Raw genomic sequence first — 12,269 nt, 5'->3', positions numbered from 1 at the left:
TTAGTTTGTCTTTTGATAGTAAGTGCACAAATTTGACATGTGTCCTCAAATGAGCACATACAGCGCACAAAGGGCCTACGATAAAAAGAGACGATTAAAAAGAAGTTGATGAGGCTACGTACACTTCGAGAAATGAATGCATTTCATTCATTGTCCACTGCGAGTAATCTTGGGAAGATTAATAAATTACCTGATGATGCTTTTGAATACAAATAATCGTGTTTGTGGTAATTTCAAAAATATAATTATTAACTTTTTTTTTAATTAAATGTAACAAGCAAGTGTAAACAATCCTTGGTTTAGTTTTATTTATTTTTTTTAAATATTTTTACATAAGTTCATAAGATCAGTATAGCGCTGTAAAGACAAAATAACTCGAAGGTTTATGCTGTGAGCGGTGAGCGGTTTATACAATCTAATCCAGTCCATTTACATGAGTTTTATGGATGCAGTAATAAAACATTGAAACAATATTGTTATCCCTCAACAACACGCGGCGAGTTGTCATACTGAATTTGCTCGCTTGGAAAACGTATTGTTTGTATTTATATCAAATTTGAAACAAAAATTATCTAATATCTCAGTTTCATAGTTACATAATTATTCTAAATTGTTCATAAATGTTCCTGAGAAAATTTTGAGTGGTTGGTATTTGTTTCAACATATAATGTGTAACAGAAAGGTGAGTTTGTGTATGTGTTTGGTGTTGAGAGAGAAACTCACAGGACGGTTGTGACCAGTGTCTTCAGAAAAATGTTATCCCTCCTCTCAAGGACAGTGAAACGAATTGGAGGGAGAAACGAAATTGGAGACTTGGAAAGAAAACAGGGAAAAACTGTGGGTTCGGTAAGCTGAATATGTCCATGTATTATAATACCGAGAATAACAAAAACATTTTGCATAAATTAAGTTGGTTCACAACAATGGTTGGTTTACAAACTTACAACAATGGAAAGAATAAATTGTAGTAAACTTTTCATCTAAAAACCCATAGATCACTTGGTCCTGTACTAAATGACAGAATTTCAGACCTAGAACAAGCGATGACGGGAGGCATTCAATTCCTCTACAACAATGGAAAGAACAAAATATCGAAAAATAATTACCTTATGAATCATACACTACATCACGGTATACGAAATTTCAAAATCTTAGAATAAACGATAACGGGAAAAGCATTGGGTTCCTTCAACAATCTTACAACAATGAAAAGAACAAAATGCTGTAAAATTTTCGCCTTGAAGTTTATATATTACTTTATTCTGTACTCAGTGACAGAATTTCATTGTCCTTGGGCAAACGATAACGGAAAAGGGATCAGATTTCTCCACAACAATTAAAAGGTTACAACAATGGAAACGAAAATACATAATAAAATTTTCGCCTTAAGGGGATGTCTACCCACTTGCAAGTGTTTCAGGATCCCTATAAGATAACACGTAGATATTTCTATGTGAATATTTAACAAGATATTGCACTTACCGTCTCAAAATTTTCCATGATATTTTCCAACAGCAATACCTATATGTTCATGGTTTCTGTTTTTGATTTAATGCCCTAGATCAATTTAGATTAATTATAATGTATACTTCCGTTTATACTTGGCAACGTAGAGGATAGAATTTCTCCAGGAATTGAGAGCTCTCTGCTGAACCTCTAGCCCTAATAGTCTTCGCGTCACGTGGTAGTGATTTATGAGCGCTTCTGGCTAAAAACAAATGTTGTCTCTGTTTCTTCCTTTTTTTTTTTGTCAAAAACTTGTTTTAGGCAGCTTTGTCCTCAGTTTTGTCCACTGCCTCTATCGAGATAGCAGTTATACAATGGAGATCGTTTGCAGATTCATAGCAGATAATGTAACATTCTTTGAAGAAACTCGAAGACTGACATACGAACCGCGTGACAATTTGGGTAGGGAATCTGGAGCGTTGCAATTTTGTGTTCTGAAGTCCGCCTTATCACACAAGACGAAATGACCATAAACAAGAGACTTGTGAAGGAAGAAGGAAAATGTTCTTAGTAATTGTATCCAATTGTTTCCACATTTTTCACCTTTCCCCCCGAAAGATCCCTTCGAAAAGGGAAAGAGGGGAGGGTGATTTTGTGACCCTTGAGTTTTAGAATAGTCTTGAAACGAACTGCAAAGTGCACTTACTGGAAATTCTACTGTCGTTGTGCTATAATATCTGTGTTGCAAGAAGTGTGACAAAATGAAGGAATCAAAGAGGAAAAGAATTTGGTACTCTCTCCTTCCAAAAAAGAAGTCTCGCCAAGCTAATTCATATGTGTGGTCGATCTCAGAGTATGGAGTTCAGAGACTGGATAGTTAATATTTACCATTCAGGATTACCTTACAACCAATTAAATTCCATTTTCACCTAGCTTGGGCTGGGTTTGGGCAACTCCCTCTTGTGCAGTCGCCTGGACCCAGATCAGGCTCGTATTTATGGATATGTGTCTATTTCCGGATCACTTCGGAATTGATCCTTCGTTAATAACCATTCAAGTTCATTACTATATTTCCTGAATTATCCAGTAATCCTTTCTCCTCCAATCCTTTATCTTTCTTCATTCTTTCTCTTTTTCTTTTCTTCTCTGCCTCCCTCTGCTACTCTTCTTTCTCACTCTTCTTTTTCCTAACACTAACAAAACTGAAAATCGGTGTCGTGACGGGGAGTAGTCGCTATCAGCACGGTCAATAAGTTGTTTCGATAGGTTTTTTTTTCTTCGGGAGTCCGATATGGAATGATTAACTCGAAAATGAACATATACAGAAAGAATAATAATAATAAAATTTATTCATGATTTCAATTATCAGATAGGAGAGTATTGTATTTCTTCATTACTTCGGGCGACTCCTCCTTCCACCCACGAATAAAATTACCCGTATACATGACAATAGGAAGGTATTTCGTTGAAAAATATGCTTTTTGTAGGATCATTTTAATTTCAGGCATATAGTCATTCTACTCCTTTTCATAATGTAATTAATATAGATGTATGCACAGTATAAATGTAATGTGTTAGAGATGTAATAAACTATTTCGTTGATAATTGTTTTTGGTAGAATCATTTGAATTTCAAGCATAACGTCATACTAAGGGGTTCCATAGTCTTGTAATTAGAACTTTTGACTCCTGTTCGCGTGATTCTAGGTTCGATTCCCTACTAGAATACTCAAATCATTGGCGTTTGCTCATCGTTGTGAGCCAAGCTGGGAAGCCACGTGATTAAAAGACGTGACAGTCTATAGAATTAATATAAATGTATACACAGTACAAATGATGTTTGACAGTAGTAAGGCATTTCGTTGATATGTATATACTATTTCTAGGATGTATACATTTCATTGTATACGACTTTTATAATGTATAATGTATTCTTATAATCAAGAAAGAAATTTTAAAATTCTTCTTCTTATTATTATTATTATTAAGTATTCTGCCTTTTGGCCGGTCCTGGGACAGATGAGATTTTTTTCGTTTCTTCTTAATTTTCAGTTTGGACCTTGAAATATTTCTTCCATGTTTCTCGATTTTCAGCTTCTTCTTAATAATAATTAATTATTAATGCTTAATAATAATTAGGCATAACAATGTTAGAAAACTGAAATATTTTAACAGAGCAGTTGATTTCCACGAATGTCTAATAACAAATTTTACCACCCAAGTGAGATTTATACCACTTGACACTATGGTTCGGAACTCATGACTATCATATTTGTGTTACAAGGTTATTTTCTAAAGACAGCTGTTTATTAGTCTAAAATCTAAACTCAGCAATACAGCCCATAGGGGCCTGGACATGCCAGCTGGTAAACATTCACAACCTAGAAGATCGTGATCAGTGCAATGACATCAAACAATCCTTTCGTCTTTCTTGGCCAGAGATCGCTACCACTTTATTCGGATAGTTCTCCATTTCTTTCACGATGTTGACTCAACTTCGGAAGTTGTGAGCTTACACTGGCAATCGAATCCTATTCTACGTACAATGGAGACACAATATAACGAGATTCAGCTAAGGAAAAACTCCTAAATAGTCATTAGTAGGAAAAGAAGCTGAGTACTATTCAGGAATGAATTGTTGATCATCTCTTAGGGGGAGGATATTTTCGAGAAAATGTACGCATGGAAAATAATAATAATAATAATAATAATAATAATAATAATAATAATAATAATAATAATAATAATAATAACACAGCTACACAAAAAGAATAAAAGTTCTGTGCACCAGACCCCAGGGTATGGATTCAAAATATTTTGGTACCCAGAATCCAAATTTCGAAACCCCAGGACGATTGACCGTGATATTTTTTTAAATGGGCGATAAACATAAGCAAACGTAAAACAGCACTTACGTTCTTCGCCCATAAAACAAAGTTGACACGATCAAATCGTCCTGGAGTTTCGAAATTTGGGTTCTGGGTACCAAAATACATCGAATCAATACCCTGGGGTCCAGTGCACAGAACTTTTATTTATTTTGTGTGGTTGTGTAATAATAATAATACTGTATAAGGAAAAGGAATGAAGACGTACTAAAGGAAGCTAATGAAGGACGACAGATCATGAAGATAATAGGAAAAAAAAAGAAACAGCATGCTTGGACATCTTATTCGGCACTCCGATTGGATCACCATGTTGATAGGGGAAAAGGCAGAAGAAAAACCAGGAAGTGGAAGATCAAGGATAGAAAAATCTATAAGTTTTATGTCCCACAGTTATGCCTGGTAGGTTAAAGGAGCTAGTGATGTTGTGTAAAGAAGGAAATGCTGGAATGCAGAAAGTGGAAGGAAACGGGAGTACCCCGAGAAAACCCCCACACATGGTGTTTGTCCTCCACAAAGTTCACTTGGTGCGAGCTGAGATCGAACTAAGGACGCCATGCATTAGAGGTGAACTCTCTACCACTGACCCACCGCGGCCCGATCAGGGATAGATGCAGTTACGAAGAAGAGACCTTATCAAATTATAAAACAGCTCTCCCAGGGGAGAGAAAAGTTTTAAAATTTCCTTCTTGCGCATCAACCTATGATTGAAGTGAGAAAGATTATTATTATTATTATTATTATTATTATTATTATTATTATTATTATTATATCGAGAATGTACTTCTGGGTTTCCTCCTTAAAAAATACACACACTATTTCCAATTATGGTTATCCTACTTTTTACAAATTTGTCTTTTTTTTCCTCTGTCTTTCATTCCCATCATGCGATGGGTGGGCCATAGAAGGTGACGCCTTTTCTGTGGCCAGAGTGATCAAATTTGTCTAATTCAATATTGGTTTAAATAGTATTAGTTTTCAAGCTACATATATGAGTTCTTTGACTAACTGAATAGTGCACGCCCCTTCTGGCTCACTCGCCACTATTTAACATTAAATTTCAGATGCCTCGATATACTTGCATAAGTTTATTATTTCTAAAATAAACATTACGTAAAAGGTTATTCAAATTGATATCAAGTTTTTCTGACATTTGTATATTACGCATATCTTTCTTAATTTGCATTACTCACATTACCCCAGAGAACGAACAAATTTTAGAGTTCTGGTTTGAACTTCTCTTACAATAATAAGCAAATATACGAGGAACAAATTTACCATTATTGACGATGCGGAGGGGAGGAGATTTTCTGGACTAGGAAGGAATGTGTGCGGGTGCAGAGCAGAGGTCTGCACGGGCCGGAATTTTCAGTCCGGGCCCGGCCTGTGAATTTACAATGTGAGGCCCGACCCGAGTCCAAAATATGTCTTAGCATTTAGGCCCTAGCCCGGACTGAGCTCTGTGATAATCAAATGAGCCCGAAATAAGCCCGAATTGCAGAAACTTAATTATTAATGCAAAATTGTATTTTTATTTACAGCAATTCGAGGTTTGATTTTGCAGTTGTGTTTTAAAAGTCCTCCAGAAAGAACGGCGCAATTTGTATCGTTTTACACTATATTTACAAAGTTAGGCCCGAAAAAGTCCGAGAAATATGGTTGTATATTTAAAAATTCACAGCCCGAACCCAGGGGCGTCATTTAGGAGGACAGGGAGAGGCATTTGCCCCCCTCCCGAGTTTGAGATTTATATAATTTTTATCAATAGCATAGTAGTAAATCAGTGAAAAACGCGAAATTTTACATATATCAAGGGGTCTTGGCCCCCCAAGCCAAATCTGAAATGACGCTACTGCCCGAACCCCTCCCGGGCCCGAAGTGATACATTCTTTGTAGGCCCGAGCACGTGCAGACCTCTAGTGCAGAGGCGTTTCAAGTGGTGGGCGACTGCCCACGGCCTTGCATCTTGAGGGACCTCGCAAAGACCAACGAGCCTAAATCGATTTAGCACTCACTTTTGTCGATGCAACAATAGAAACAAATATGAATTCGGACTTAATTACAGAAAAACAATACGCTTCAAACTAACTTTTCATCTATTCGTATATATTAGATCGCTAGCATACGCGACAGGCGGCGAGTTTATTTTAAAATTGCAATAATGAATGTGTATAAGTCTTTATCGTTGAGATGAATTATTTTCGTAGCAATATTTAAAAATAGGGGGCAGGAAGGACTCGTAAACCTTATTCGCCTTCTGTGCAGATGGTATGGTAAAAATCAATACTGGATAATGAAAGTGTAAGTGTAAAGGCTAATATGGAACAGAGAAACAAAAGAGAACTTCTTCAGAAGGGAATTGGGAGGGGAGGGGATGAGAGTACAATGCTGTGACACTTAAAATGCGTCTTGATTTGTATACTTCAACAAACTTTTCTTATTAGATTACGCAATTTCTAGTTTCTTACTCCGATTATTCAAAGTATTCAAATGTTCTCGGAGGGAGTGACCGCCCCTCCCTTTAATCCGTCCGTGGTGTCATTCAGTTTGGCTTTTCGCTACTAATTCAAAGTGCTTTCCGAAAAAGTTGTCTTCTTGTGACAGCAGGGGGTGGAAGAAACAAACAAACCGTGAAAGGAAGAAAGAAGAGGTTTTGGGCTCTTCCAGTCCAGACCATTCTAACCACTGAGAAGTAAGAATCACAACGTGATTTTTCTGGTAAGAGCGTCCTTTTAAAAGCAGCTAATAAGCAAACAGATGGTCAGCCCTCTCCCCTCTGCAGCATACTTTTTATTCTCTGTTGCCAAACTTACTGAAGAATATATTGCAATTAATCTAACGCATGTAACGTAAATTGGAGACCGTGGTTGGATTTATATGGGTCTTGTGTATTTGTATTAAAAATTTCAAGTTATTACCTGCAATACTTTGTTAGAAATTACCATATTAAATTTTACATGTTATCAAATGGAGAGTTAGAAACCTAAGCGGAGATGGTAGAAGATCCCCTTAATATTCATACATTCTTTGCCAAATGCCAGAATTTCAAGTCCTAGAACAAGCAGTAACGCGAAAAGCATTGGATTCCTCTCTAACAATTAAAATTTTACAACAATGGAAAGAACAAAATTTCAAAAAAATGTCAACTTGTGATTCATACATTACATCAGGATATGTATGACAGAATTTCAGTGTTCTAGAACAAATGATAGCGGGAGAGGCATAGGATTTCTCTGCAACAATTAAAAGCTTACAACAATGGAAAGAATAAAATGTCGAAAAATTGTCACCTTGGAACCTATAGATTACATCATGCTTTACTAAATACCAGAATTCCAGAGTCCTAGAACAAATGGTAAGGGGAGAGGCATTGAATTCCTCTGCAACAATTAGTTGAACTCAACAATGAACGAGTCAACAATTCGAAAATCTGCACGGAACAATTGCTGCGTATAGTCATTATCTTCAAACAGACTGACAGTGAAGAACATAGTTCAGTATTTGTAAAAGTTATTAGTAATTTTTTGTGAATATTAATTTACATTGAAAAGATAAGGCTATAGCAACGCCATCTCTTATCACAGAAACAAACTTTTTGTGGCTTTAGACTATCCTTAACGTAAGAGTAAACAATGAAATAACATAATTTGGTTATAGATGGCATAGTCCATGTCAATTCAGGCAGGTGGGTTACTGTGATAGCCTCAGATGTTATTGAATTTAACATATTTAACATTTAGGATGAAGTATTAAAAAGTTGTATTTTTTGTTTTGTCAAAAAAAAAAAATCTTGCCTGAGCTAGAGGCCACCAAAGATGGCACCTCAGGCAACATTCAATACGTTTGGTTTTCGGCAAAATATTAAAATGCTCTATTTCAAGAACGGTTCAAGATATTTTGTTTTATTTGAAAGGTATCTTAAAGACTAAAGACTATGACCATAGCATTGCGGATTCACGCTTAATAGAAAAAGCAAAAACAGCACCTGAACGAAAAATTAAGAAAAACCTACACTTAATTTAAAGGTGAAATAAATGTGATTTGGAGCAGCTTTTTTACTACATATTTCCGCCGTCTGGAAGGCAGAGAAAAAACAGTAAACAACAGTGACCAGTGACAAGTGAGTGATCATTAGCATGTGTTCTTTTTTGACAGGAGACTGTGCTCTACATTTCTTTAAAGTCCTTTTAATCATTTTTTACCTATCCACATTCCCCTCTATGTTTTGAATCCCTTTCGAACTGGATTTAAGGTGATGATGGAAGAAGGATCTTCCGAAAGCGCTACTTAATTTCAGATTTTTTTGTGGTGAGTAAAAGCCTTTTGCTTACATTTCTTTCTAAACATCATCACGCTCACAATACTGTGATATCTTATTAAATAATTGTAATCCCAACGCCTTTTTCCTTTTCACTTAATTTTCTATGTCAAATATCAGAAAACGCTCAAACACGTGGCTAATTATTTCGAATGAGAAGTCCATATACTAAATTACAGAGATTCGCAGATAGGCACGTTTTAATATAATAACTGTCACCCCCCATCCCCTTCCTTCCTCGTCGAATTTCCAAAAGACTTTCCTTAGTAGAAGTTTCTGTCACAAATTCTATGCCCTGTCCAAATTTCAAGTTTCTAGTTTACGTAGTTTGGGCTGGGTGTTCATCAGTCAGCCACTCACTCACTTAGGATTACTTCTTTTATACAGAGAGATCACGCACAGGTCAACTAAAATTCAATGAGTACATATTAAAGGCATTTAGTGTGAAACGCAACTTTAGATCATGTTTTAAACATAATTTTAACCCTAAAACCAAGCAATATAAACATTAGACTAAAGGGTAGTAGAGCAAATATTTCAAAGAATACATCAGAAATTTCACACATTTCTTACGGAAAGTGGTATCTCCAAAAATAAAATCTAACTGTTAATTGGACACTCGCATGCAGCCTCTTTGTATATTTAAGATACCGAACACACCAACTGAATGTATACTTAAAAATTCCTTACCTGTGGGAGAAGAGTAAGCCAGTTCCTGTATGTCGCCAAAATCTTCTTAATAGCCATCGCTTTTAGGCGCTTACCAAATAATGTACATCCTGTTTCCTTCTTCAATACAGATCCTGAAGAAACAAAGAAAAATAACTCTTTTTGAAATACAGTAAATTACTGTAAAATTTTTCGCTTCATACCTTCGCCAGTGGAATCCAGTAATTCATACACGCACAGAGAGACCAAATTATTTTTTTCTTATTGTTGAAATCGTACTAACTGTTAAAATTCACATTCTGGCAGTTGTATGTGTATGTTTAAATCAAACAAGCAAAAAAAAAAAAAAAAAAAAAAAAAAAAAAAAAAAAAAAAAAAAAAACAGTGGACATTTCCATCTTAAAGTGTTGAGGGAAAAAATGACTGTTTCTTCAAGTACTCGTACTTAGCATTCAAGACTGAATTTTTCGTCATTAGTGTGTACAAAGGAAAATGAACACTGATCAGACACTTTAACTCAATTGTCCATACTGAAAGTTATACTAAAATTTTGTTAAGAACAGAATATGGCCAGGACACGGTCTAAGTACTTATCACGAATTAAAAGCACAAATAAAAAGGGCACATGTGTGTGGAAAATTAATGAAACGAAGCTATAGATATAACAGCTGTACTGCAGAATACTGAAGAACACTAATAGTAATCTCGGGGCTATGGATAAAAGACTATTTTTCCTGGAAGAGGAAAAACTTTCCTCTATCCCCTGTGGCTTAGCAACCGCAAATTTGACTGGGGTTTGCGAAAGTCATTGCTGTCAGATTTCTAAACTGAACGAAAGTTTCATTTTTAAAAGGATCCTCTTTCCTTCAGAACGACATAAAGAAAGAAAGAAAGAAAGAACAAAAAAGCGAAAAGTGTAAATGCCTCTAAAAGGGTAAATATTCATTCTCAATCCCTGCAAAAGTCTTACTTTTTTTGCTACAACTTAAGGCAGGTAGTATGATTATTTTCCTTTTTTTCTCTTGAGTCTTATAGTTTTCCGGATTTTGATCCTTGTAAATTTAAACATGTTTTATATATATAAAGGAAAAAAAGAAAGTTTGACTTAGGTCCTCTTCATCCATTAATGAGCAGTAACACATAAGGAAGTTAAAGTTAAAACAGTTGAAAATTAAAGAAACGAATAGAAAGGAAAAAAATCTTAGCATAAATTCTTTCTCAATAAACTTCGATCCCTATAGAAAGATTCAATTTATTGTTTATAGCCAACAATAGTTCACTGGCGCAAATTCCGGAGGTATGAGGGGAACATGTTTCCCCAATCTTGGAACTGCGGGGACTGTCCTTCCAATAATCCGATTTGAAACGTGTTTTTTTTGGGGGGAAGAAACATTATGATTTTTGAAGACATTCGAGACTAACTATGAATTTCCTTATTCCATCAGAACATTACGTCGTTTGGTCCGACGACTCTTGACAATTGCACAGTTGCAACTTTGTACAAAAAAGGGGAAAGGATCGTTATTGTGTACTTTGGTGGCCGATTTGCTTTTGTGGATAGTGCTTTACCTATAACTCACAAGAAAATGTCTGATGCTCCTCCTGTCGATTATCATGGGACAATAGACGCAGAAATTTTCGAGCAATGGTTTGAAAACACCATACTAAAACGTTTAGAGGAGATATAAGTTATAATTTTGGATAATGCCCCTTACCATTGTCGTGTAATTAATCCGAAGCCTAATACTTCGTGTAAAAAAGAAACTATTCTTAATTATATCCGAATCCACAATAGTGCCATATCTAGTCCAGTCCCAATAATACGTGTTTTCAAAATTATTGATGAACAACTGCCTGCGAACGGAAAAAGAAAAAGGTACGTAATTAGACGAACTGGCAGCATCATATGGACATGTTGTTTTAAGATTACCTCCATATCATTGCGTACTGAACCCAATTGAAATGGTGTGGTCACAATTAAAACGGACGGTAGTATCCCAAAAGAAGAAAGGCGAACCCCTACCAAAACTGGCGTCTTTATTAAATAGTGCATTCAACAGAATTACAGTTGACAATTGGAGAAATTACATAAGACAGGTAAAGGATATTGAAGACAGTTACAGAAATCTTCAATCAACTCAAGGAGAGTTTTAGTGTATAAGTGGATGCCCCCCCCCCCCCTTACTTTCTGTCATTTATTATATCCCCCAAGTTTTCGTCTCGTATGGAATGATGCTCTTCAGTTGCAGCGCAAAATTTTCGTTAACAGCACTCTTCTTGGTAGCACAACAGCACTCTTTTTCGTAGCACTTAGCAGAGAGAATCAAGTAGGCGTTGCCGTGTCACACCCGAAACAAAGATAGTATGGTGACGTGAGTGAGAGTGGGAAAATAATCCCTAAAAATCTATTATCATCTGCAGTGAATTGGAGATTTTATGTTATGACAATTTCTAAAATAAGTGAAAAACCGTAGTTAAATCGATTATATCCATATAGTGTGACATTAACAATTTTTATTGGTAATTTAACATGAATCAGCGTTATGTACTAGAGTAGGAGTGCAAAAGGTGACATAAGCTAGCCCGCGAGAAGAAACGTAGTTTGCTACCAAACAATGGTGTCGTACGACGATTTTCAACGAGTTCCCATATATTTAGTTGGATAATAGATAGTGACTGTCCATCCAACATCGTGACAATGAAAATATTAAGTATAAATATGTGGAGATAAATCTCCAAATACAATCGTCCAACGATTGCGTTAATTTATCGAAAGTGAACGCCAAAAACATAAACTTACTCACATTTACGCATTATGTCATGAGAAAGCTGGAATAGAAGAAAACTCTCATTATGTCGTCTTAGAAATAAGAGTGCTCTAATAACATATTGATCCACAAATTGGATATTATCGTCTACAATTTCACTATTCCCCGAATAGTTATTGGTGCG

At 35.7% G+C, this 12,269-nt stretch overlaps 1 protein-coding gene across 2 annotated transcripts in view; it reads right to left on the bottom strand.

The window, feature by feature from the left end:
• The window catches only part of LOC145673466 (phospholipid-transporting ATPase ABCA3-like), a 312,570-nt gene that overhangs the window by 97,938 nt on the left and 202,363 nt on the right, over nucleotides 1-12,269 (bottom strand). For both annotated transcript variants that reach the window (XM_081743188.1, XM_081743189.1), the window contains exon 16: nucleotides 9,339-9,451. In XM_081743188.1, coding sequence (XP_081599314.1) covers nucleotides 9,339-9,451 — 113 coding nt within the window. The remainder of the gene's footprint in view (nucleotides 1-9,338; nucleotides 9,452-12,269) is intronic.

The sequence above is a fragment of the Thermobia domestica genome, chromosome 16, assembly GCF_964235325.1.
Source record: "Thermobia domestica chromosome 16, izTheDome1.hap1.1, whole genome shotgun sequence".
In the NCBI taxonomy this organism is placed as follows: Eukaryota; Metazoa; Arthropoda; class Insecta; order Zygentoma; family Lepismatidae; genus Thermobia; species Thermobia domestica.
This window is presented reverse-complemented; position numbering and strand designations above follow the sequence as displayed.